General features: G+C 40.1%; 1 protein-coding gene across 3 annotated transcripts; it reads right to left on the bottom strand.

The window, feature by feature from the left end:
- Nucleotides 1–236: 236 nt before the first annotated feature.
- On the bottom strand, nucleotides 237–22,714 carry MRS2 (magnesium transporter MRS2). 3 transcript variants are annotated; one of them, XM_055262769.2, is made up of 12 exons: nucleotides 22,362–22,695; nucleotides 20,357–20,430; nucleotides 16,869–16,905; nucleotides 15,438–15,550; nucleotides 14,217–14,289; nucleotides 12,669–12,778; nucleotides 10,562–10,692; nucleotides 9,333–9,449; nucleotides 7,598–7,750; nucleotides 7,239–7,356; nucleotides 2,762–2,875; nucleotides 1,538–2,218 (listed from the first exon to the last, which is right to left on the bottom strand). In XM_055262769.2, exons 1-12 carry the CDS (start codon nucleotides 22,549–22,551, stop codon nucleotides 2,108–2,110), a joined length of 1,341 nt encoding a protein of 446 aa, XP_055118744.2. In that variant the 5' UTR covers nucleotides 22,552–22,695; the 3' UTR covers nucleotides 1,538–2,107. The 3 variants fall into 3 exon arrangements, with proteins under 3 accessions (XP_055118745.2, XP_055118746.2, XP_055118744.2); XM_055262770.2 differs by lacking the exon at nucleotides 14,217–14,289 and having other exon boundaries at nucleotides 237–2,218; nucleotides 12,669–12,842; nucleotides 22,362–22,714; XM_055262771.2 differs by lacking the exons at nucleotides 14,217–14,289; nucleotides 15,438–15,550; nucleotides 16,869–16,905 and having other exon boundaries at nucleotides 237–2,218; nucleotides 12,669–12,842; nucleotides 22,362–22,673.
- Between the last annotated feature and the right edge of the window lie 522 nt (nucleotides 22,715–23,236).

Genomic DNA, 23,236 nt, shown 5'->3' on the forward strand with positions numbered 1-23,236 from the left:
GCTGCTTAACAGTCTGTGTTCATGAAGAATAAGGTGTTAATAATTGTGCTCACATTTGTTTAGGAGCCTTCCAAAGACAGTATCACACCTTGACGTGTTCGACACTTGACGTGTTCAACAGGTGATATGATTGCTTGCTCACTCACATAACCCAGTGTTTGGTACCTATTTTCAAACAGTAATTAATGTGCTCAGTCCATTTTAGTTCAAAATTCAAAACCAAGGAACTTCATATATTTTTGGCATAAGCTGATTTATTATTTATGAGAACTTTAAGAAGCATCCTGCAATCACAAAAGTGGAACTAGTTGATACTTTGAAATCATACTTGATTTAACCACCTTCAGGAATTCTATAAAACACTAGCAACTTCCCTTTATCAGACTTATGAGGTAGTTACATTATTTTTCCTTTTATTGACATGATTCACCAAAAAATTATTTTACCCAAGTCAATAAAACTGCAAGGAAAAATGACCAAAATTCTATCTTATGCCTGATCTTAGTCAAATCAAATGTTGCCCTCTGGGATTCCAATTCTTCATGTCACAGTTAAGTAGTACTTATTATGTATTTTACAGTGATACGACCCACAATAGCAGCAGTGTGCTCTGAGGTGTGCCAAAAGTGTGCCCTGTGAAATCTAAGTATTATCAAATATAATCTTAAAAATCCTAAGAGATTCATAACGCTAGAGGGTGCTGTATGTTCACATTCCGACAAGCACACCAGGACGCGTGCTCCTGACCCACAGTGTGGTGCACAGGGGCCGCTGCGTGCTCGAGTCTAGCCCAGCCTGTTCTTTGCCATTCTGTTCTCCAGCTTCCCTCTAATGGCTTCCCAGGACCACACACAGGAGTGGCGAAACCTTACTTAAACTTCATCTGTTTTCTTCCAAATCGGCAACGGGAGTAACATTTTTATTCCTATCACCAAACCACCTGAAAAATGGACTCTTAAACTTCCTCATATGACATCACGTTAGGCTAATCATGTACCCTCAATATCATCAGGGTAAGTGTATTTATTCTGTTATTACATTTGTAGTGCAAGAGCTGGACGCTCTAGAATCTTCCATGCACACTACTTTGGGAGGCTTAACTAATGTTCTAGTGCATAACTGTACTTAACCTCCAGAAAATATTTTAAAAGGTAGGTAGGATATTAAAGAGGATGGCAGCTTTCAGGCTTACAAATATTAGCCATTTGTTTTAAACCCAAATATCTGTGGAAATGAGAAGATATCACAGTTCTAACATTTATTCACCCTCATGTTTTACGAAGCTCATCTGTCAGCTTCTGAGGTGTAGGCATACAGATTAGCAGGACAATAAACATTTTTCTTTTTGGGGCAGGGCAGGGGTGGTATCTAAAAATCTACTTTAAAAATCAAGAAATGGACAAAGTGCTACAAAACAGTAACAGAATGGAAATACTTCCTTTCAACTTTACTTCCAAAGGCTCTAATTACAGAGAGCAAAGAAAACTAGTCTCAGGGGTGGAGCACGTGAAATCTTGATTAGGAATCCATACAATGGTGATATTAAATTATTTCTTTTTATTCACCTTTTATAAAAAAAGGGGACAAATACAAGAAAATAAGGTTATGTCAAAGTTTGGTTTTTAAAGCTCAAACTTCCAGAGTCTGTTGTAAGGTTAATACATAGAATGCTAGCTTTTTAGTCACCTGAGAATCAGGAAATTCACATGAACATAATTCCCTACACTGGCAAAGAACTATAGCTACCTATGGGCTTGTCAAGTTCCTACGCTTCATTCAGCATGAAATTGCACTTTTCTTGATTGATATGTATAAATTAAAATCTATACAACTGTCTGTGCTTGTGTTGCCTCATATCACATCTATAAAAACAGCATTTAAAGTCTGTAGGAAATAGAATTTTGGCCTTTTACAAAGCAAATACTTTGTTTCTTTAACTCAGAATTCTGGAAATGCAATCCAGTTCTGGTATTATGACTGCCAAAATATTTTTGTCTTCAAACATTAATTTTTTTCAAGTGTCTGACTCTATACAAGAAAATAATAAAAAGTATCAGAAGTTTCTGTGACTACCGTAAGAAAAACTTCAGTATCCACGGGGCTGTTCCTAACGGTTTGTTAGGATGCTCCTTCCTGATCCAAGTCCGTCCAGTCTGAGGCTGTTTTTCAATTCCATGCTTCTATCTGCCAGAAGAGTCTTTTTAGGTGAAGAGGCCATCTAAATAAAGCAGAAGTGTTAATTTTAGTATCTTTTTTAAAAGAAAAGCCACTAGTAAAATGATATATTATGTAACTACTCAATGAAGAAAGGACTATAAGCAATATCAGTGTCTTAAATATTTATTCCAATGGTGTCATCTTCAAGTACAAAGAAAATGGAGGTGAATTTTCTATCTTTTTTTATGAGAACATTATAAATGTTTCCTACATTTCCATTTGGTTATGACAAAACCTTATAACAGAATTACTAACATCTGTTTAAATGTATGTTGTCAGAGTCTACACAAATTATATTTCCAACTTATTGTGTTAGGTAGTGTGCTAGTAAGTGCTTTACACATATTATCTCATTTAATTCTTCCCATAACCCTATGAAGCAGGTAATACCGAATTAATTGACAGGGAAACTGAGGGAGGTTTGAGAAAGCAACTCGCAAGGGCCATAGTGCCTGTGACAACTTAATCCCAGGCGCTCTGTCTGGCTTTAGGGCCCATGACCGTAACCCTTCCGCAATACCGCCGTGAACCATATCCCTCATACCATAGGAGGCAATGGAGCTTCTAGCTGTCGTCCAAGGAATGAAAGCAGACGCCTCCAGATGAGGCCACTTCCCATGAACATAATTCCTGTAATCAGCCAAAAAATTCTATGGTCCTAAAAGAGAACACACAGTTCATTTCAATCACAAAACACCAGGTTCCTTAGAGAGAAGATTCCTGGAACTGTTACTGCCCCAGAGTTTGAAAGCCTTATGTTATTTGTACAGCTCTATACTGTAGAAAGGAACTAAGAAAAACAAGTGCCTTGACAGCACCCACAGAATAAATCAAGAGAAGAACATAATTTAAAAGGTTTTAAATATTTTAAAATCCTCTATATGCCAAATGTACTGCTTTTACTTTGTGTTTCTTTCCAGCCTTTGTTTACATGCATACAAATCTTTTTTTTTCCTGTTTTTTGGAGACAGAGTCTTGCTGTCGCCCAGGCTGGAGTGCAGTGGTGCGATCTCGGCTCACCGCAGGCTGCGCCCTCCGGGGGTTCACGCCATTCTCCTGCCTCAGCCTCCCGAGTAGCTGGGACTACAGGCGCCTGCCACCTTGCCCGGCTAATTTTTTTTTTGTATTTTTAGTAGAGACGGGGTTTCACCGTGTTAGCCAGGATGGTCTCGATCTCCTGACCTCGTGATCCGCCCGCCTTGGCCTCCCAAAGTGCTGGGATTACAGGCGTGAGCCACCGCGCCCGGCCACATGCATACAAATCTTATTAGTCATGATGCTAGAGGACATGCAATTTAAGGTCTTTGCTTATATCCACAGTTCTCACACTGTGAGCTGACGTGCCCTGGGCACCATAGCACCTCAGAATATTTTAAAGTTGCAAGGGAAATAACATAAAAGAATCTGTAACATAATAAAAGAAATTTTTTGTCTATGGATACTGTGAAAAAATACTAAGACACTAAGGGCATTGTGACCCAAGAAAGTTTGGGAACCTCAGACTTAGAAAAACATTCTTCCTCACTGTCATTTTCAGATTGGTAATATTTTGCAGCACACTGTTTTTAGTTAATGTACAGAATCACAGAATTTCATCTCTCACAAGGAAGGAATCCCATTTATAGCTATGCTGTTAGTTGGTTATCATTGGCTGCAATGACTGAGAGCTCACTTCCTCAAAGATAAACCTGTTACACAACTGATCAGCTATCACTGATGGAAATGCATGTCACTTATTGAGCAGAAATCCGCCTCCTTTTTTTGTTGTTGTTGAGATGATGGAGTCTTGCTCTTCACCCAGGATGGAGTCCAGTGGCACAATCTTGGCTCACTGCAACCTCCGTCCACCTGATTCAAGCAATTCTTGTGCCTCGGCCTCCCAAGTAGCTGGGATTACAGGTGTGTGGCACCATGCCCAGCTAATTTTTATATTTTTAGTAGAGATGGGGTTTTACCATGTTGGTCAGGCTGGTCTCGAACTCCTGACCTAAAGTGATCTGCTCACCTTGGCCTCCCAAAGTGCTGGGATTACAGGCTTCGTGAACCACAACCCCCAGCCCTATATGCAATATGTGCTCTAAGATTTTTCTTTGTGATAAAAAGCACTACTGAGACAAATGGCAAAATCTGAGTAGGGTCTGTAGATTGGAAAATAATTTCAGTATTAACTTCCTGATTTTGATAGGTGCACTGTGGTTGTGTAAGAGAATGTCCATGTTTTAGGAAATACATATTAAGACATTTAGGAGTAAAGGAACATCACATTTGTTCTTAGTCTCAAATAATTTAGAAAATAAAGTATGTCTAGCAAAGAAATGATAAAGCAAATGTGATAAAATGTTGATATTTGGAATCTGGTTTAAGAATATATGGAAATTCTTTGACTATTGGAACTTTTCCAGAAGTCTGAAATTATCTTAAAATATTTTTCCTATCTCAGATTCACCATAGTAAATATTAATTTTAACTATATCGAAATAAAGACATTTGGCATCCATGGATTTAATGTTTCAACTATTCTTCAGGACACCTACAAAGATGTGTAATTTGTAATTCTGATAAGGCATTAATTTGAATCTTGTTCAGCCTACTGCTGAGCAAGCATAGCTCACTACCACCCACCACTCACATCTCATTACAAATGGGCTCTGCTGTACCTAGGACTGCACATACTAAAACTGTAAGAAAGGAATTTGAAAAATCTTCCATTGTTTTGAAAAGTTGGCAATTAAGTGAGAGAAAAATATCCATGTATAAAATGGAGTTAGCCTGTAGATTGAGTGTATGTACATAAACATGGTTCTGTATTTGGAGAAAAGGCAGGGACTTGTACAGAAAGTCCTGTAGTCACACTTAGGGAATCCATAAAGGCCTTTGGATGTATCTTTTGAGAATGTCAATGGTTGGATTATGTTGCACAAGATACTCTGCTTGCTTCCGAACTTTCCAATGATCTAGATTTGAGTTCAAACCTCCAGTGGGTTCCTATCCCACTTAAAAATCCAAACCCCTACAATGCTCTATGTAACTGACATGATCATACTTATCTGTATCTGGGACCTCATTTTCCACCACTCCACCTGACTCATACCCTTCTAACCATTCCAACCTTCTTGCTGTTTCATGAACAAGCTCAGATCGTTCCTGCCTCAGTCTTTACATCTGTGGTTCCCTCTACTTAGAACTCTCTCCCCTAGATCTTCCTGCCTCCACCAGGATGTTACCGCCTTACATCTTCCTTGACCACCCCATCTCTAAAATGCCACCCATCCTACTGCCTAACATTCTCTATCCACTTTTCTGGCTTTATTTTTCTCTGAGGCACTTGGCACTTAACATACTTTGTTTGTTTATGAACTCTCTCCTCCACTACAATATAACCTACGCAAGGGCAGACTCACTGCTAAATGGGCCTAAAGCAGTGCTTGGTATGTAATAGGCAATAAAAAACATATTTGTGAGATGAATGAACACATGTATTTCTTTTTCTTTTACATTAAAAATGACTAATACTGTCTTTGCTTCAAGGAGCTCATGCTCTTTTGCAGGCTTTGAACAAGGGATTGCAGATTTAAGGAATGTAGCAGATGGAACTGTAGGAGTATTTGGGTGCAGACGACAAAGGGTGTAACTACTGGGCCAGGTTGTCGGTGCATTCAGTGAAGGGACAATTACTTTGAAACTTGAAAGTTAAGGAGGAATTAACTAAGCAAAAAAGCAGGGATCTGAGGGGAGAGGAGTGGAAGCAGCATGTCTGGGAAGGACACTGAGAGAGGTAGTGACGAGTGGCTACCCACAAGATGGACAAGTCGGTGCAGCAGGCCAGGAAAAGCCCCACAGGACAGGATTTTTATCCTAAGGCTAATCAAAAGCCATTGAATAGTTGTATGCAGAAGGGTGTCGTAATACATCTTATAAAGACCACTTGTTAAGTGTTATCTTAATATGGAAAGGCAGTAGAGCAGTAGAAAGTGCAAGTCTTTGGGTTCAAGTCCTAATTCTGTTACTTTCCAGCCCTAAGCCTGTGGGCAAGTTAAATGTTCCGAGCCTCAGTCTTCTCCTCAGTCTCCTCCTATTTTCAGAGTTGCAGTGATTGAGCCAAATAAAGTATGCAAACTGCCTGGTACATTGCCAGACATGTAAGAATTAAAAAATAAAAACTCTTCATTAACACTGCTTCACAGAGACACTTTTATCAGACCTTTCCCATTTGTAATTATATGTTTTGGGAAACAAAGTAACCTAGGCTATATTTATCTAGGTTATAACATGGTCCACCAGTACTGCCTGAATTGCGAGTTACATTATATATTTTATTTCACCATGGTAGTATACAGGTTAGACTTTTTATTTATTGTTTTTTGAGACACAGCCTCACCCTGTCCTGTCGCCCAGGCTGGAGTACAGTGGTGCAATCTTGGCTCACTGCAAGCTCCGCCTCCCAGGTTGACGCCATTCTCCTGCTTCAGCCTCCCGAGTACATGCACCTGCCACCAAGCCTGGCTAATTTTTTGTATTTTTAGTAGAGACGGGGTTTCACCGTGTTAGCCAGGATGGCCTCGATCTCCTGACCTCGTGATCCACCTGCCTCAGCCTCCCGAAGTGCTGGGATTACAGGCGTGAGCCATGGTTCCCGGCCTTTATTTTTTAAATCCATTAAACAAATCGATCTTCAAAACCCAATTTTTTTTTTTTTTTTTGAGACAAGAGTCTCACTCTGTCTCCCAGGCTGGAGTGCAACGGCGCGATCTCAGCTCACTGCAACCTCCGCCTCCTGGGTTCAAGCAATTCTCCTGCCTCAGCCTCCCAAGTAGCTGGGACTACAGGTGCCTGCCACTGCGCCTGGCTAATTTTTGTATTTTAGTAGAGACAGGGTTTCGCCATGTTGGCCAGGTTGGTCTCAAACTCCTGACCTCAGGTGATCCACCCGCCTCAGCCTCCCAAAGTGCTGGGATTACAGGCATGAGCCACCACGCCCAGCCAAAACCCCCCAAGTTTTAGAGATAATAATATATTCTCACCTCTTCAAGGGAAGATTCCAAATTCATTCCAAAAGCAACTCCCATTAGTCCAAAGAGCGAAAGAGAGAAGGTTCCCATGGTCAGCTGTAGATTCAACCTCATCATCACGTTACGGTGGCTGGAGAGGAGAACACCTATTCAGATTAGAAGGGCCCACTAACTATATACAGCACATTCATCAAATCTATACAGACCACATGGATGAAACCTACACATCAAAAAAAAAAAAAAACAAAAAAACTTTAATGTAGTACAGATGATAATGATGGCATAATTCCTCACAAAATGGTATTTCCTTAAAAACTTTATCTTATAATTATTTTATTTAAAAAACTTAGTTTTATATAATGCTTTCTTACCTGTCCAGATTGATGAAAATAATACTTTGTGAATCATCAATCAGCACCCTAAGCTCACGAGCTGCATTGGAGAGATCGTCAGCCAATCGGTAGTAGTTTTCCAACAGCAACTCCATCTCTTCTGCATGGTCAATCCCAGCACTGCTCTTTTCACTTCAATTAGAAGAGAAAATAATTAACATACCCCCAACATGTGTATCATACACTTAGTCACAAAAACTTCCTAAATTAGTATATAGCATTCAGCTACCAGTGGAAAAGCTAGCCTTTGTCTTTTCTTTTCTTTTCTTTTTTTTTTTTTTTTGAGATGGAGTTTTGCTCTGCTCCCAGGCTGGAGTGTAGTGGCGCGATCTCGGCTCACTGCAACCTCCGCCTCCCGGGTTCAAGTGATTCTCCTGCCTCAGCCTCCCCAGTAGCTGGGACTACAGGCGTCTGCCACCACGCCCAGCTAATTTTTGTATTTTTAGTGCAGACGGGGTTTCACCATATTGGACAGGCTGGTCTCGAACTCCTGACCTTGTGATCTGCCCGCCTCGGCCTCCCAAAGTGCTGGGATTACAGGCATGAGCTACAGCGCCCGGCTGCTTTTGTCTTTTTCTATTGTTGTGGCCAATCTGTGAGTAGCTATGTCAACTGATCCTAAACACTTTACAGATAAGTTGAGGACAGAGGTTCCATCCTTATGTAGACTAGTTGGTGTCACTGTATTACATGGCCCCAGTCCAAGAGATTTTTATGCAGATACATGCTGCCAGTTACAGGAAAATCCAGATATGTGAATGCAGATGAATTAGTGCAAAGCCAATACCACTATCAGGTAAAACAAAATCCACAACTAAAAATGTCAAGACCATTTCCTTTTGAGGTGTGTACATAATGTGATTTCATATAAAGAAAATGTTTTTGAATGATATCAATAATAACTTTGCTCCCCTACCCTACCAAGAAGGGTAAGGGGGAATGAAGTACTCTGAAGAGGTACTTGTATCATAAAGCATATTAGAGACAGATTGACAGATTGGCCTAAGCAAAGCAAACAAAAGTTTCTGCTACCATACCTATCAGCTATCTACCAAATGTTATATAGCCCCCTTTATCTTATTATTTCCTTATCAGGATATAAATAACCAGTTTTTCAAAGTGCTGTAAGAAAATCTGTACAGACTGTGGAAACTAAACTCATTATAAAGGTGTATTAATTTCTGATACTGCTCTAGAAAGACAATAACAAAATATTTGGGTATTTAAAAGTAAACATTTAGCTGGAGTGTGCACCAGAAGCATAAACAATTTCTAAACTAATAGAAGATAAAAGGTTTATAAGATAAACATTTTCATTAGACTGAACTTACATAATTCATGTTAATGCGTTACTCGTGTATTTACCCCATCTTTTCCCTCCTCCATGTAAATTTCTCTCCCACTCTGCTTCCTAGGTAAGTTATTTTGGTAGATGTATATGCCAATCTGGTGGTCAGTCCCTTGAATATAAAGGTAACTGTGTGTTTATATTCACCACATGTCAGCAGTGTTGGGTATGCGGTATGCATACTCATATAATTACATTGAATTAGATACGATACTGCACAGGAAAAAAGGGAAACTGGGGATGAAAAATCTCTATATTCTGTAGTCCAGAAAAATGTTACATACTGTATGAAAAATCACCTTGAAGTGGAACAGGCAAAAGATTTACTCTAAGGAAATAAATAACAAAGTATAATTATATACTTACAAGACTTGCGGGTCACTCCATTTTGATACACAGAGCTCTTCTAGCAACTCTTCCTCATCCAAGATCTCCAAAATTGACTCTTTGAAAATTTTAATATCTGTTTCTAACTCTGATAGACTATAATAGATACACAAAAATGATCAATAAACTTATAAGAACATTTCATGATAAGTGTCTTTAGAGTATCTTATCAAATATATTATCTTACACATTCATGCTAAACAATGACTTATTAAAAAAAAAAAGGTTAAGTATTACCAGGCAAATTAAGAATCAGTTTGGCCAGGCGTGGTGTCACGCCTGTAATCCTAGCACTTTAGGAGGCCAAGGCAGGAGGACTGCTTGAGCTCAGGAGTTTGAGACCCTCCTGGACAACATAGTGAGATCTTGTCTCTACAAAAAAATTTAGAAAATTAGCTGGGCATGGTGGCATGTGCCTGCAGTCCCAGCTACTTGGGTGGTGGAGGTGGGAGGATGGCTGAAAGTTAAGGCTGCAGTGAGCTGAGACTGCACCACTGCACTCCAGCCTGGGCAACGGAGTGAAACCCTGTCTCAAAAAAACCCACAAAAAACCCAAACCATATCTAAATTAATTGGTAAGATTATCAGTGACATAAATTTCATCATATATTATTTATCTCAGAAACATAAACCGCTTGTGAATTTAAGATTTTTGGTTTGGCAATTAGTTTTATTCTTAACATGGCAGTGATAATATAGAACAGACTAGTTACTCTTAACTGATAAAAACACTCCAACATTTTTGGACGAGAAACTACCGATTCAGGAATTTTAAATGTTAATTCTTGAAGGGATTTTGGGAGTATAACTCCTGAGAGCATGTTTATTCTATTTATGATACATATATAATATTGTTATTAAATTCTGGAATGCATTATGATTTTAAAGAAAAAGAACAATATGGACTTTGAATTTGGATTTAGATCTGCCATTTACTAGCCATATTAATTTAGGCAAGTTACTCAAACCTCAGTTTTCTCATCTTCAAAATGAAGACAATATCAACTATTGAATCGGTGATGAGATGAGATCACACACAGAAAACAGCCTTACATGACATTTCATGCAAAGTATCTTTTCAACAAACAGTAGATTGTGTGCCCCTTTTAGCTCAACTTCCCACCTAGGCTACTTTCATACTTTATGTTAATAACTGACTTTAAGATATTTGTCTTCAACTCCCAATGTGATACATCATCCATATTTACCTTTTGCCATTCTGTAGTAAAATGTGTAGTTTGCTTCTGTCTACAGAAGAATGTTTGGGGTCCACCAAAGCATCCAAGGTCTCAAGGATCAGTGGCTGCAAAATGCTAAGTTTCCCCTGAAGAGTGTTGATCTAGATAACAACATGACCTTTCATAAGAATTAAAACAATCTTTTTAGAATATTCAGGATCAGTGAATCCTCTGATTAAATACAGAAATCTGTAGTAGCTTGAAATGCTGGTAACATTTCAGAACATAGTCAATTCTAGATGATTCAAAAACTAGATCTTCTGGGTTCAAAGAACCATGTATGATGTTATATTTAGGCACAGATTTGGTTGACAAGGAGCTAACTCTCATAAGAGTCTTTCTCCTATAGACATTCATTATGAAGTAATGAGGGATCAAGTAAAATAAAATCTGCTATTCTATTATTAAAACACAAGCTTTCAGTAATACCTATGTTCTCTGTAAACAGAATATGGTTCAAAATTCCTACAAAGCTCTTTGAAAATAAAAACTTGAGCTTTAAAACATAAACATATCAGAGTAAAGTCAAAAATATACTATTTAGGTTAACACAAGTATGGTTTGATATTTGATATTCAGCAGGTATGCACTAATCCTGCTATATAGTTGTTAAAATACTGAAACACTTCCAAACCAGTTGGCAAATAGCATATACTAACTAAATCAAAGGTAAAACTGATGACGTAAATTACAGCGTATGGTCTTTATCTCAGAAGCACAATTACTGTGAAACTAAGACTTTTTTATTTGGAAACAAGTCCAGAGTCACAGTGCCTCTGCAGACATGTTGTTTATTTCATCTCCAGAGGAACTGCTTCCGGGTTAAAAAGTCCTTGGGTGGGAGGGAAGACTGGACAGCCAAACAGGCAGACCACATTTTTTAATCTAAGAGATATCAAACCCTCTGCTCAGCAAGGTGTGGACTTTGGTAGTGGTTGGGGAGGCTGCTGAGGGTCACAGATAGGGTATTTGTGAGGCATATCTACTCATGGTATGTCTTGGTCCCTTAGATGGGTTTGGGAAGCTTTCCCTTGTTCGAAAACTTACCCCTTTTGAGAGGTGGCTGGTCTTGCTTCTATGTAGTGTTGTTTCATAAGGAAATCTTTCTGGGACCTCATTTAAAGGAAGAAGAATGTGTATCCCAGCAGACATCCTGAACTGCCTCTCTATTCTCCCCACAGCCAATCTCTAGGCAGGAGACCCATGCCAGCCTAGCCCCTCTCCTTCCCTTCTGCCCCCTTTAAGATCCCTGCCTTTCTCCTAACAGCATGAGCTCCTGAGAGCTTACCCAGCCTGTGGAGCCCATGACTTACCACTGTTTACATCTTCTTTCTCTCTTCTGCTTTCCCCCTGCTCGGTAACTGGGCTCCCACTACGTATCATCTCACTGGCTGGTGCTCATTAATTACCCCGAGCAGGAAGTGTAGCCATCTATTCTTTCAGAGCAAGGCAGACAAAAGAGAAGTGTGCCAGGTTCACCCAACCCAATGCACCTCATGAACTCTCTACCCTCCTCTCCTCCTCCCACTCTGGTTACTATGCTCCCAGCACCAACTCTTGCATGTAGCCAGTTCCTGAACAGTACCATCCTGACTTAACAGGAGGAAGAAAAGATAATGAAAGATTTGTGGGGTCAGGAAAGCAGAGAACCACCCTTGTTCAGAGCCTGACAGGAGTCTCAGACATCTAAGGACTCTTTAATTTAAAGGAGGAGTCACTGGAAGAACTGTGTGTGATTCCTATGTCAATCTAGGTCTCAAAAAGATGCATCATTTACCTGGCTCAAACAAAGGACTGTACAAACAAATCAAAAATGACTTGATGAAATGATTTAATAAAATATTTATCACATGTAAAGCATTTTTATAATATACATAGAGTCTTTAGTTCTATTTGACTGGGTCATAAAATTTAAGAATTAAGTGATATCTCCATGTAGGATCCTTAGAGATGACTTGTTTCGGGGCAGCATGTGGTCAGGGGACATGCCATTGAAACAATACCCCAACTTGTCTTCCCACTCAATGACATTTCAAAATCAGAATAAGCCCAAGAAGCTAAATAAAAACAGACTTACCCAATATTGCAGGAGTGCTTCTATAGCTCTAAACTCAAAAGGTAAAGGGTATGTAACGAGTTGACCCTCTCCAGACAACTGTGAAGGGAGTTCCCGGAACAGCCATTGCTCTAAGTTTAAATTACGATAATCTAGTATCAGAAGACACTCTGGAGTTATCACAGCTTTCAAATACTGTTAAAAAAAAAAAAAAAACCCAAAACACATAAATATGTGGTCGTATATACACACATGCATGTATATACATATATATGCAAATTGTAGAGCTGTAGGAAAAAAGAACATTCATAAACTTTGGTTTAATACTTTACCAATTTTGGATTAAGACTAAACCAAATCAGTGTTCATTTTGTTTTTCAAAAAAATCAAGGTATTTTTTTTTCAAAAGAAAGGAAACTTAAAAAATATATGTCTTGATACTGCTAACTCACTCTCAATAAAATTGGAATTATTCACATAAATTATATATTTACTAAGACTTCCGGGGTAATCATGGAAAAAAAAACCCAAAAAACCCAGAAAGCCGGGCATGGTGGCTCACGCCTGTAATCCCAGTACTTTTGGAGGCTGAGGAAGGTGGATCTTGAGGTCAAGAGATCGAGACCATCCTGGCCAACATGGTGAAATCCCGTCTCTACTAAAAATACAAAAATTGGCTGGGTGTGGTGGCCCACACCTGCAGTCCCAGCTACTTCAGAGGCTGAGGCAGGAGAATTGCTTGAACCTGGGAGGCGGAGGTTGCAGTGAGCCAAGATCGCGCCACTGCACTCCAGCCTGGCAACAGAGCGAGACTCTGTCTTTCTTTTTTGAAAAAGAAGAAAATAAAGGGAACAAGATAAAGTCTTCCTAAAAGTCAGGTATTGAGTAGACTTTTAGAAAAGATTTAGTTTAATCATAATTAGTTTGGCACAAATGGAATTTTCCTTTTTAAAACAGCACTAAAGCATATAAACAAAATCTGAAATTAAGATGAAACATAGCCTTACTACTCTAATTTAGAACAGTATGAAATTAGAATTTTTTCTAAAAAGACTGGTATCTTGTATGTTAAAAGTAGATAAAGGTAGCCACTTTATCAGTGATACAGAAATTAGAGATAATTTTCTGTTTTTACATTTTTCCAACATTCTATCATGAATTTTTTTTTTTTTTTTTTTTGAGATGGAAGTCTTGCTCTGTCACCCAGGCTGGAGTGCAATGGTGCAATCTTGGCTCACTGCAACCTCCACCTTCAGGGTTCAAGCTATTCTCCTACCTCAGCCTCCTGAGTAGCTGGCATTACAGGTGTCCACCACCATGTCTGGCTAATTTTTGTATTTTTTAGTAGAGACGGGGTTTCACCATGTTGTTCAGGCTGGTCTCGAACTCCCGACCTCAGGTGATCCACCCCTCTCGGCCTCCCAAAGTGCTGGGATTACAGATGTGAGCCACCACACCCAGCCTCATGAAAATTTTTATACAGAAAAGTTGAAAGATTGCAGTGAACACCATATACCCACCAGTTAGATTACACGATTATCATTCTGCTGAATTTGCTTTTTCACATACCTGTCTGTCTCTCCATGAAAGAGACACTGTTTTGAAGAATGCTAGCTACTGATTCCAAGAGTAAAGAATATTTCTGGAGAAAATCACATGGGAGAAGACTGCTCCATTTTTGATAAAGTATTTTTTATTTACTTATTTATTTTTAGAGATGGGATCTTGCTATATTGCTCAGGCTGGTCACAAACTCCTGGTCTCCGGTGACCCTCCCACTTCAGCCTCCTGAGTAGCTGGGACTAAAGGCACATGCTACCACTCCTGGCCCATTTTTTATTATTTTGATTAATTCTAGAAAAATGAACAAAAATGTGCCATCGAAGACTCTGAAGAAAGAAAGTCTCATACCCACTACAGGGCCAATACCATTCATCTATTTTTGAACCTAAACATCAGCCCACCAAAATAACTGATATCCACATTAACTCTCAATCACTAAAGAAAGTCAAATTATATTTGGCGTGCTCTGAATAGGTAAGGGAAAATACAATATATTTCAGAAAGTTTTCCATTAAAAAAATTTAAACTGGCCAGGCGCGGTGGCTCATGCCTGTAATCCCAGCACTTTGGGAGGCAGAGGCAGGTGGATCACCTGAGGTCGGGAGTTTGAGACCAGCCTGACCAACATGGAGAAACCCTGTGTCTACTAAAAATACAAAATTAGCCGGGTGTGGTGGCTCATGCCTGTAATCCCAGCTACTCAGAAGGCTGAGGCAGGAGAATTGCTTGAACCCGGGAGGTGGAGGCTGCAGTGAGCCATGATCGTGCCAGCCTGGGCAACAAGAGCAAAACTCCATCTCAAAAAAAATTAAGGCTATAAAATTTAATGTCTATTCCTGTGCTATTTAGAAAGCCAGAATACATTTTTGGTAGCTCGGGTTATACTATAATTACAAGTAACTGTACACAATTGGAAATGTATCTATTATAAATCAGGATTGTCTTATAGTTTCCAGAACTAGAGAGTAAATCCCAACAGTTAGAATGAACACCACAGTCAGAGCTTTTCCAACTTAAAACACAGCAGTGTTATGCCTATTGAACATGTGCATATAATCCATGTAAAATGAGTTCTACTCATAATAGCATATTAAGCTATAAAACATCCTATGTTTCATGTAGCTATTTTTATTCCAAAATTACTTTTAACCTAGATACTAATCAAGATAGAAGGTAACTTTTATAAGATTGTATTGGAGAAACATAGATGAAAATAAAATATTTTACCTCCATTCTCATGATAATCCTATTGTTTCTGACTGTGATACTCATTACATGCTGAAATCTCAAATCTCTGGCTTGAAGACCTAACTCTTGGTATAATTCAGTTTTCTTCCTTTCTATAAAAGAAATAAACAGAGAGAGCTAAACCAAATACATTAAATGGCTTAGATTTTTCCATCAGAGCAGTCCTCCCACCACCATCAAGACAATTTCTGGTTACTACCAGAAACGAAAACTAAAATAAGTCTTTTTAATATCCATTTTTACCTAGAAAACATACTTGGGCTAAATACAAACTAATGATTTTCCTACCTATACCTCATAAATTTCTCACTACTTAGAAGACCCTTGAGACTAATATAGAAACCACAACTATGCATCATTAGAACCTATAAATGTCCAGCTCTAGAGACAGGTTATCTCTCTTAAACTGTACACAACTACATTTTCTATTTTTACTACAACATCATCTTCAGTATTCAGTATTTTATATATGTGAACAGATAAGCTTGATTTTCTTTGTTCTTGGACTAATACAAAAATGAGAAAAACTGAATTTATTACCTGAGACCGATTCGTTCTCAGGGGAGATCTGAAACTCACATCTGAAGTCACACTGTAAAGTAATGCCTAGCCTCACTTTTTAAAGTAGCTGTCCACAGAGAGCCATCAGCAGCAGAGTTCCATGTGGCTGCCATGCAGTGACATGTCCCTGTTCATCTTTTGTCACCCACTGCAATGTCAGTGGTATTATGTGACTCTGCCTTAAACATGCTTCAGGAGAATGAATGAGGGCAGTGAAAGGGACGCCAACAAGAGAGACAAAAGAGAAAAAGAGTGTGTCTCTGGGCTCCAGTTCTACACCAGCCTCTGCTCTCCCAAATATTCCTTCAATAGCCTGTTAGAGCGAAAAGTGGCTTCTGCTAGAAGAAAACAATTCTGGGAGAATACACACAGTCTAGTATTGCCAGCTCCAATTAAGACTGATGGACAAGCTGGGCGCGGTGGCTCACACCTGTAATCCCAGCACTTTGGGAGGCCGAGGCGGGTGGATCACGAGGTCAGGAGTTCAAGACCAGCCTGGCCAAGATGGTGAAACTCCGTCTCTACTAAAAATACAAAAATTAGCTGGGTGTGGTGGTAGGTGCTTGTAATCCCAGCTACTCGGGAGGCTGAGGCAGAGAATTGCTTGAACCCGGGAGGCGGAGGTTGCAGTGAGCTGAGATCATGCCACTGCACTCCAGACTGGGTGACAGAGCGAGACTCTAGCTCAAAAAAAAAAAAAAAACTGATGGACAAATGCTGAAGAAAGATCTCTTTCAACACACCTGTATATGCAAAGAATATTCTACTCAAAATACTACAATTTCTTGATTTCTATCAGATTCACTCATTAAATGTTTAAAAAAATGATTTAGAATGCTAATCACTCACCAAAAGAAGTAACGTTTCCCTGTTTGTCAAATTTTGTCTGAAAATAGAGAATAAAACAAATTATTATTTTCTTTCAAATTAGAATGCTACTTATGGTATTGCTAATTTAGTTAAGAATTTATGGTATTGTGAGTAATATCCCCAAAATGTTGAAATGCAAATATAAACCATTACTGACCTTCTTTAGATTAAATCCAGTTATGAGTTAAGGGTTTTTAAAAAATCCTTTTTTCCTTTGCTAGGAAAAATCAGACCTGGGTTTAACTTTCTATCTTGGTTCCTCTAGAAAGTTGATAAAGGAGTATCAGTTGTGTTGTTACTAGGTAACAATCCTTATGGTAAAAATGACCATTGACTGGTAGACTGCACTGGACTGGGAAGACGAACAAATTACAGTTATCAGGTGAAAAGCAATAGCTCTGTTTGCCCTTTCCTGATTGTGGTGGCTCTTGTGGCCATGTTCCCCGCCAGAATAAGGGATACTGTCACTACGGGGCATGGGGATTCGAGCCAAGATGAATCTCACATCCACCTTTGAGAATCTTATCTCCTTGTCACTGAGCGATCACTCAGAGGACCAGAGAAGCCTCTGGATGGCTGCAAAGACTTCTTTTGAAGAGGAAGCACCTAACACTACCCTGTTGTTTCTCCTGTCCCTTATCCTTCTGAGTAGACTGGGACCAAGTATGGCCTGCCTTGTGAATCTAAATGTCTACATGAGGCTAAAGTCTCTTTGGTGGGTGTTGCAGAATCAGTAAAGATTTACAGAACCTCTTCTGATAGTTTGAAGAGAGGATCTGATACAGAAAATGCACCTATTTCCTGTAAAGTAGGGGAGTATTTTTCAGTGATGTTTATCCATAGTCAAGTTTGAAGCTGTGAAACATTTAATGAATCACTGTGTGCTGAGCTGTACTACTTACTATGACAGACACATTTCAGAAAGACACTCTAACATATAGTTGTAAGTACAATATAGGTCTTGGGTTATTACCATGCTGTGTTAATCACACAATAAAAACACAACATATATATTTTATCTTGCTTCTCATCAGCAAAAATAAAATTAATATGAATATATAAGTTCCATAGAACACTAAAGGAAAATTTCTATCAAAGAGAGCTTTATATTTGTGTAATAGTCTAGCTTTCATCCTTATATTTCAAAAATACATAAACCCACTGCAGAAAATTTGAAAATAAATATATGTAAAATAAAACTATATTAATCACCTGAAATGACAAATTTTAGAGAAAACCATGTCAATATTTCACTGAATATTCTTCCAAACATTTTCCTAATAAAACATACTAATGTTACACATACTGCTTTGGAGTCTCCTTCCTTCCAAATTAGCGACATATGCTGAATATTTCTGCATCTCAATATTTATATGTACCCTTTTTTTCTTTAATGGAACTTAAAAAAAATTTTTTAATCATACAAATTATAAAGAAAAAAATATTTACTTTGTAACCAGCTCACTTTCTAAACTATTTCAAACAGCATAAATTAAATTTCTTTTTTTTTCTCAGATTCCATAGCTTTATGAATTTCTTAAGTGTTCTTTGCAATTATTTCACCTGCAAAGAACTAACTTCCAATATTTGACGTTTGACTTTGTATTATTTTTTTAAGACAGAGTCTTGCTCTGCTGCCCAGGCTGGAGTGCAGTGGTGCGATCTTGGCTCACTGCAACCTCCACCTCCCAGGTTCAAGCAATTGTCCTGCCTCAGCCTCCTGAGTAGCTGGGACTATAGGGGTGCACCACCACACCCGGCTAATTTTTTTGTTTTTTAGTAGAGACGGGGTTTCACCATGTTGGTCAGGCTGGTCTCAAACTCCTGACCTCAAATGATCCGCCCGCCTCAGCCTCCCAAAGTGCTGGGATTACAGGCGTGAGCCACCGTGCCTGGCCCTGATTTTGTATTCTTAACTAAATTGACCAACTCTTCCAGAACAATGAATAACAGTGGTAACTTTTAAATGCAAGTCTGAGGGTTTAGTTTTGTATAGTTTATAAAGAAAAGCTCTTATGTTAACAAGCCTAAATAATCCTAATGAAATATATTTGAGGCTTACTGTATGTGAGGCACTAGTTTAAGGGCTTTCTATATATGGGTTAATTTAATCCTCATAACAATTCTATACAGTAGGTTATGCTCAGTTTTCAGATGAGAAAACTAAGGCACAAAGATGTTATCGTAACTTGTCCAAGGCCACCTAGTCAATAAGAGGCAGAGTGAGATTGGAATTTAGGAAGTCTGGCTCAGAATAGGCACAACTTTTTTTTTTTGAGATGGAGTCTCACTCTGTCCCCCAGGCTGGAGTGCAGTGGCATGATCTAGGCTCACTGCAAGCTCTGCCTCCTGGGTTCACGCCATTCTCCTGCCTCAGCCTCCCAAGTAGCTGGGACTACAGGCGCCCGCCACCAGGCCCTGCTAATTTTTTGCATTTTTAGTAGAGACGGGGTTTCACCGTGTTAGCCAGGATGGTCTCAATCTCCTGACCCCGTGATCCGCCCACCTTGGCCTCCCAAAGTGTTAGTTAGGATTATAGGCATGAACCACCGCGCCCAGCCGGGACACCTTTTTATCAAGCCTTTTTTTTTTTTTTTTGAAAAAAATAAAAGCCTACAAAGAAGTTGCAAGAATATTACAACCAATTCCCATAGAGCTTTCACCTAGAGTCACCGTTGTTAACATTTTGCCCCAACGGCCTTCTTTCTCTTTCTCTAAAAATACGTGTGTGTGATACATTATCTTATTCATTCATTTCCCCCCTCACCCCCACCCCCGAACCATTTCAGAGAAAAGTTAGAGATCATGACCTTTCAAAGCGTGCACTTTTTTTTTTTTTTTTTTTTTTTTTTTTTTTTGAGACAGAGTCTCGCTCTGTCGCCCGGGCTGGAGTGCAGTGGCGCAATCTCGGCTCACTGCAAGCTCCGCCTCCCGGGTTCACGCCATTCTCCTGCCTCAGCCTCCGAGTAGCTGGGACTACAGGCGCCCGCCACCGCGCCCGGCTAATTTTTTGTATTTTTTAGTAGAGACGGGGTTTCACCGTGGTCTCGATCTCCTGACCTCGTGATCCGCCCGCCTCGGCCTCCCAAAGTGCTGGGATTACAAGCGTGAGCCACCGCGCCCGGCCATCAAAGCGTGCACTTTTAAATACTACACTCCGCTGCCTTCAAGATGCTTCTGCCTGCGCATCATCTTGCAGAACACAGGTTCAAGCCTCTTTATGGCTCCGAATTGTGATTGACCTGTTCTGGTATTATTAAAAGGGGAGCTGCAGTCGTTAGGAAAGGTTCAAGATCATTGTTAAGCAAATCTAGCAGGCACTCAGGTCACTGGCCAGGCACAACAGCCACGACATGTAGCTATAATGATTATAAAGCTCAAAATAAGTAGTATCTTGGCTAACAGTCCAATGAGTTAAGTATGGGAAGCACTTTCTGTACGGTTTCCAATGTACTGTACATACTCACCACAGTAAATACTGGGGCTACACTGGCTAAAGTGGCTTGAGAGACATCAGAAGTTCTAAACCGGTGCACTTCACCTGAAGAATAAGAGAATTCCTGTGGTCATATGATTGGTTTTCACATAGTGCTAAAATACAAATCTCAAAGTATGTGGAGGCCTTCAGAGTATTTTATTACTTTTAAGTCTTTTTCCTATAAGAAAAGAAGAAATACTCTTCTTAATTTTAACATTTGTTAGTGATTATCTTAGGTTTGGCAGGGAATGGTTTTTAAAAGTAATGGCTTAGGTGAGGCATTAAAATAACTGATGGATTCCAATCACCCTTTTACCTTTCTAATTATTACTGATATCTCAGAGTTGGATGGTGTTCTGAGATTTAAGAAAATGTCTGGTCTTCCTTTTCGCATAATTTAAAAGACTCTTCATGCACATTTGGTAGTAGATACATTTTAGAAAACATAGGTCCTAAGTACCACCTGATCTTTCAAGCATTCCAGTATCAGAATTATTTGACTGGCTCATAAATTATGAAACCTATGGATTTTACTTCTTTTCTACAGATATTCTTTATAGTGAATACTTATGAAATAGCCCCACTGAGCTGAAATGAGGACAAATCTTTATTTGAAAATTGTCTGTTTAAAACATGTGATTAGACTGAGTCGAAGTGAGCGGTGAAGTATAATCAAGTACATTTAATGACTGACAGAGGACACTGTTTTATGCTTCCAAAGTAATTACACTGATTCCAGAGACTGTAGTAAAAAATCCTATTTCTGATCTTTTTTCCACTACATACACGTAACGATTCTTGTAATTTGTTAATATCTGAAGTTTAATTTCCCTTTTACAAAATACAAATTATCACTATAAGGGTAAGATGAATAAAGGTAAAAGGCATTTGCTGATTACAAATGCCTTTCAATGTTTTAATGCCACAAATTAGAGCGTAACCGGGATTGAGAATGTGAACGTCAATGCTTGTCCTAAAAGTTACCTCCAACTTGCTCAAACTGGATTCCCAAGCCATTATCAATGGAGGGTGCAGAGCATGTAACCCAACTTAGAAAGCCTCTCCAATAAGTGGAGAACGAGGTGGTGACGAGGAGTTACTTTGGGAGGCTTTATGAGAGCACAATTGAGAAAACATATTTGAGGACACTGCTATATTCTTGATAAAGTCATTCAATACCTTTTACTCCTCAAATATTTGCACTCACATTTGTGAAAATCTTAACTTTTCACCATGCTTCAACATTTGGTGAAAAAATAAACAGCAAATAAGATTTTTTTTTTCTCAATCCGATCTCCCTGGCGGTTTACTTATAGAATACTGTAGTTGAAAGTAAGTCGTTCTCAGAAGCAACTCAGTCTTTAGCCTCACTTCTAGGTGCGTCCCCAATCTCTGTGCAACTGGACAACTGTATAAATGTGTCCATAACGAAGAAACAGAAAACAGGGAAGTATTAATTTATACTTATGACTAAGGAACAGATGAAATCCTTGTTTAAAAACACCTCTCGGCCAGGTGTTGTGGCTCACGCCTGTAATCCCAGCGCTTTGCGAGGCTAATGCGTTAGGATGGCTTGAGGTAAGGAGTTTGAGCCCAGCCTGGGCAACACAGTAAGACCCCGTCTCAAAAACAACACAAAAAAAACCTCTTACAAGAGCACTTAAGCGGATGTTAACTAACGTGATCAGCGTCTGTAAACGATTCCTAGGTTGTTCCTATGGTTACATAATCTGCAGCAAGGGCGGTGGGGGAGAAGGCAGAGGGTTGGCCGCTGAGACCCCAGCAGGGCACAGTGCACATAGCAAGGTCGCATTCTGAGAGTGTGGGACGCAGCTCGGCCTGCGGGCCTGTGCAAGCTCACAGGACACGCGGGAGGCCGAGGCCTGCGGAGGACGCGGAGCAACAGGCGCGCCGCGCCGGACGGCTGGGGCAGCAGCCTAAGGTTATTATTGCAAGACCAGCGTCCCAAAGCTGTTGCCGGGGATGGGCAGTACCTGCCACGCGGAGCCGGCCGGGCCCGCAGAGCTGCGCCGCCCGGCTCCTTCCAACCAGGTTGCCTCGGCGGCCGCAGGCAGCAACGGGACGAGTCGCAGAGGTCAAGTCCAAGGCCAGGGCACACAGCGTCCGCCGGGGAAGTCTCATCGCGCGGGGCAGGAGGCAGGGCAAACTGCGCAGGCATTCCATGGTGCTGGAGCGAGGAGCAGGCAGCAGACAGATCCCAGACCTTCATGCCGGACGCTGGCTGCTCAGGCCGCAGCACCGGCCCGACGCTACCGCCCGACCTGCGGACTCTTTGCACCAGGCATGCGCGGGGCGTGGCGCGCCTGCGTGCTACTTCCCCACGCATGCTCGGAAGGTACCTGTGGGCGTGCCTCTTAAGTCCGTAGCCAATAGACATTTGCGTGCCTACCTGTACCTGTACCTGTACTTGTATCTATACCTGTACCTGTACCTAAGTGAAGGGGCAGGCGGGCTGGGAGATGGGTGGAGCACGTTTACCTGCGCTAAGTGAGCTGTCCAACCTAGGTTCTTGGGCCCTTGGAGTGTCATGGTTTTGCAGTTTGTGGATAATTTTCATACCTATGAAAATTGCAGTTTGGAAATGAGCAGGTTACCCATTCCCAAATCATTTAATTTATATTTAAATTTAACGTGGTGTAGGGAGCAAGAGGGAAAGCTCCTACTTTTGCCCTCTGAAGGTTGCTGGAATGAACTAAGAGTAGACAGATTAGTAGGAGAAAAAGGCATACAAAATTTGCTTAACGTGCATAGGGAAAAATCACAGAAGAGTGATTACTCAATAACTCAATGAGGTCCAGATGCTTGTATACCCTTCTTTGTTGAGTAGAGGGAGATAGGTATGAATGGG

The sequence above is a fragment of the Symphalangus syndactylus genome, chromosome 23 (assembly GCF_028878055.3).
Source record: "Symphalangus syndactylus isolate Jambi chromosome 23, NHGRI_mSymSyn1-v2.1_pri, whole genome shotgun sequence".
In the NCBI taxonomy this organism is placed as follows: Eukaryota; Metazoa; Chordata; class Mammalia; order Primates; family Hylobatidae; genus Symphalangus; species Symphalangus syndactylus.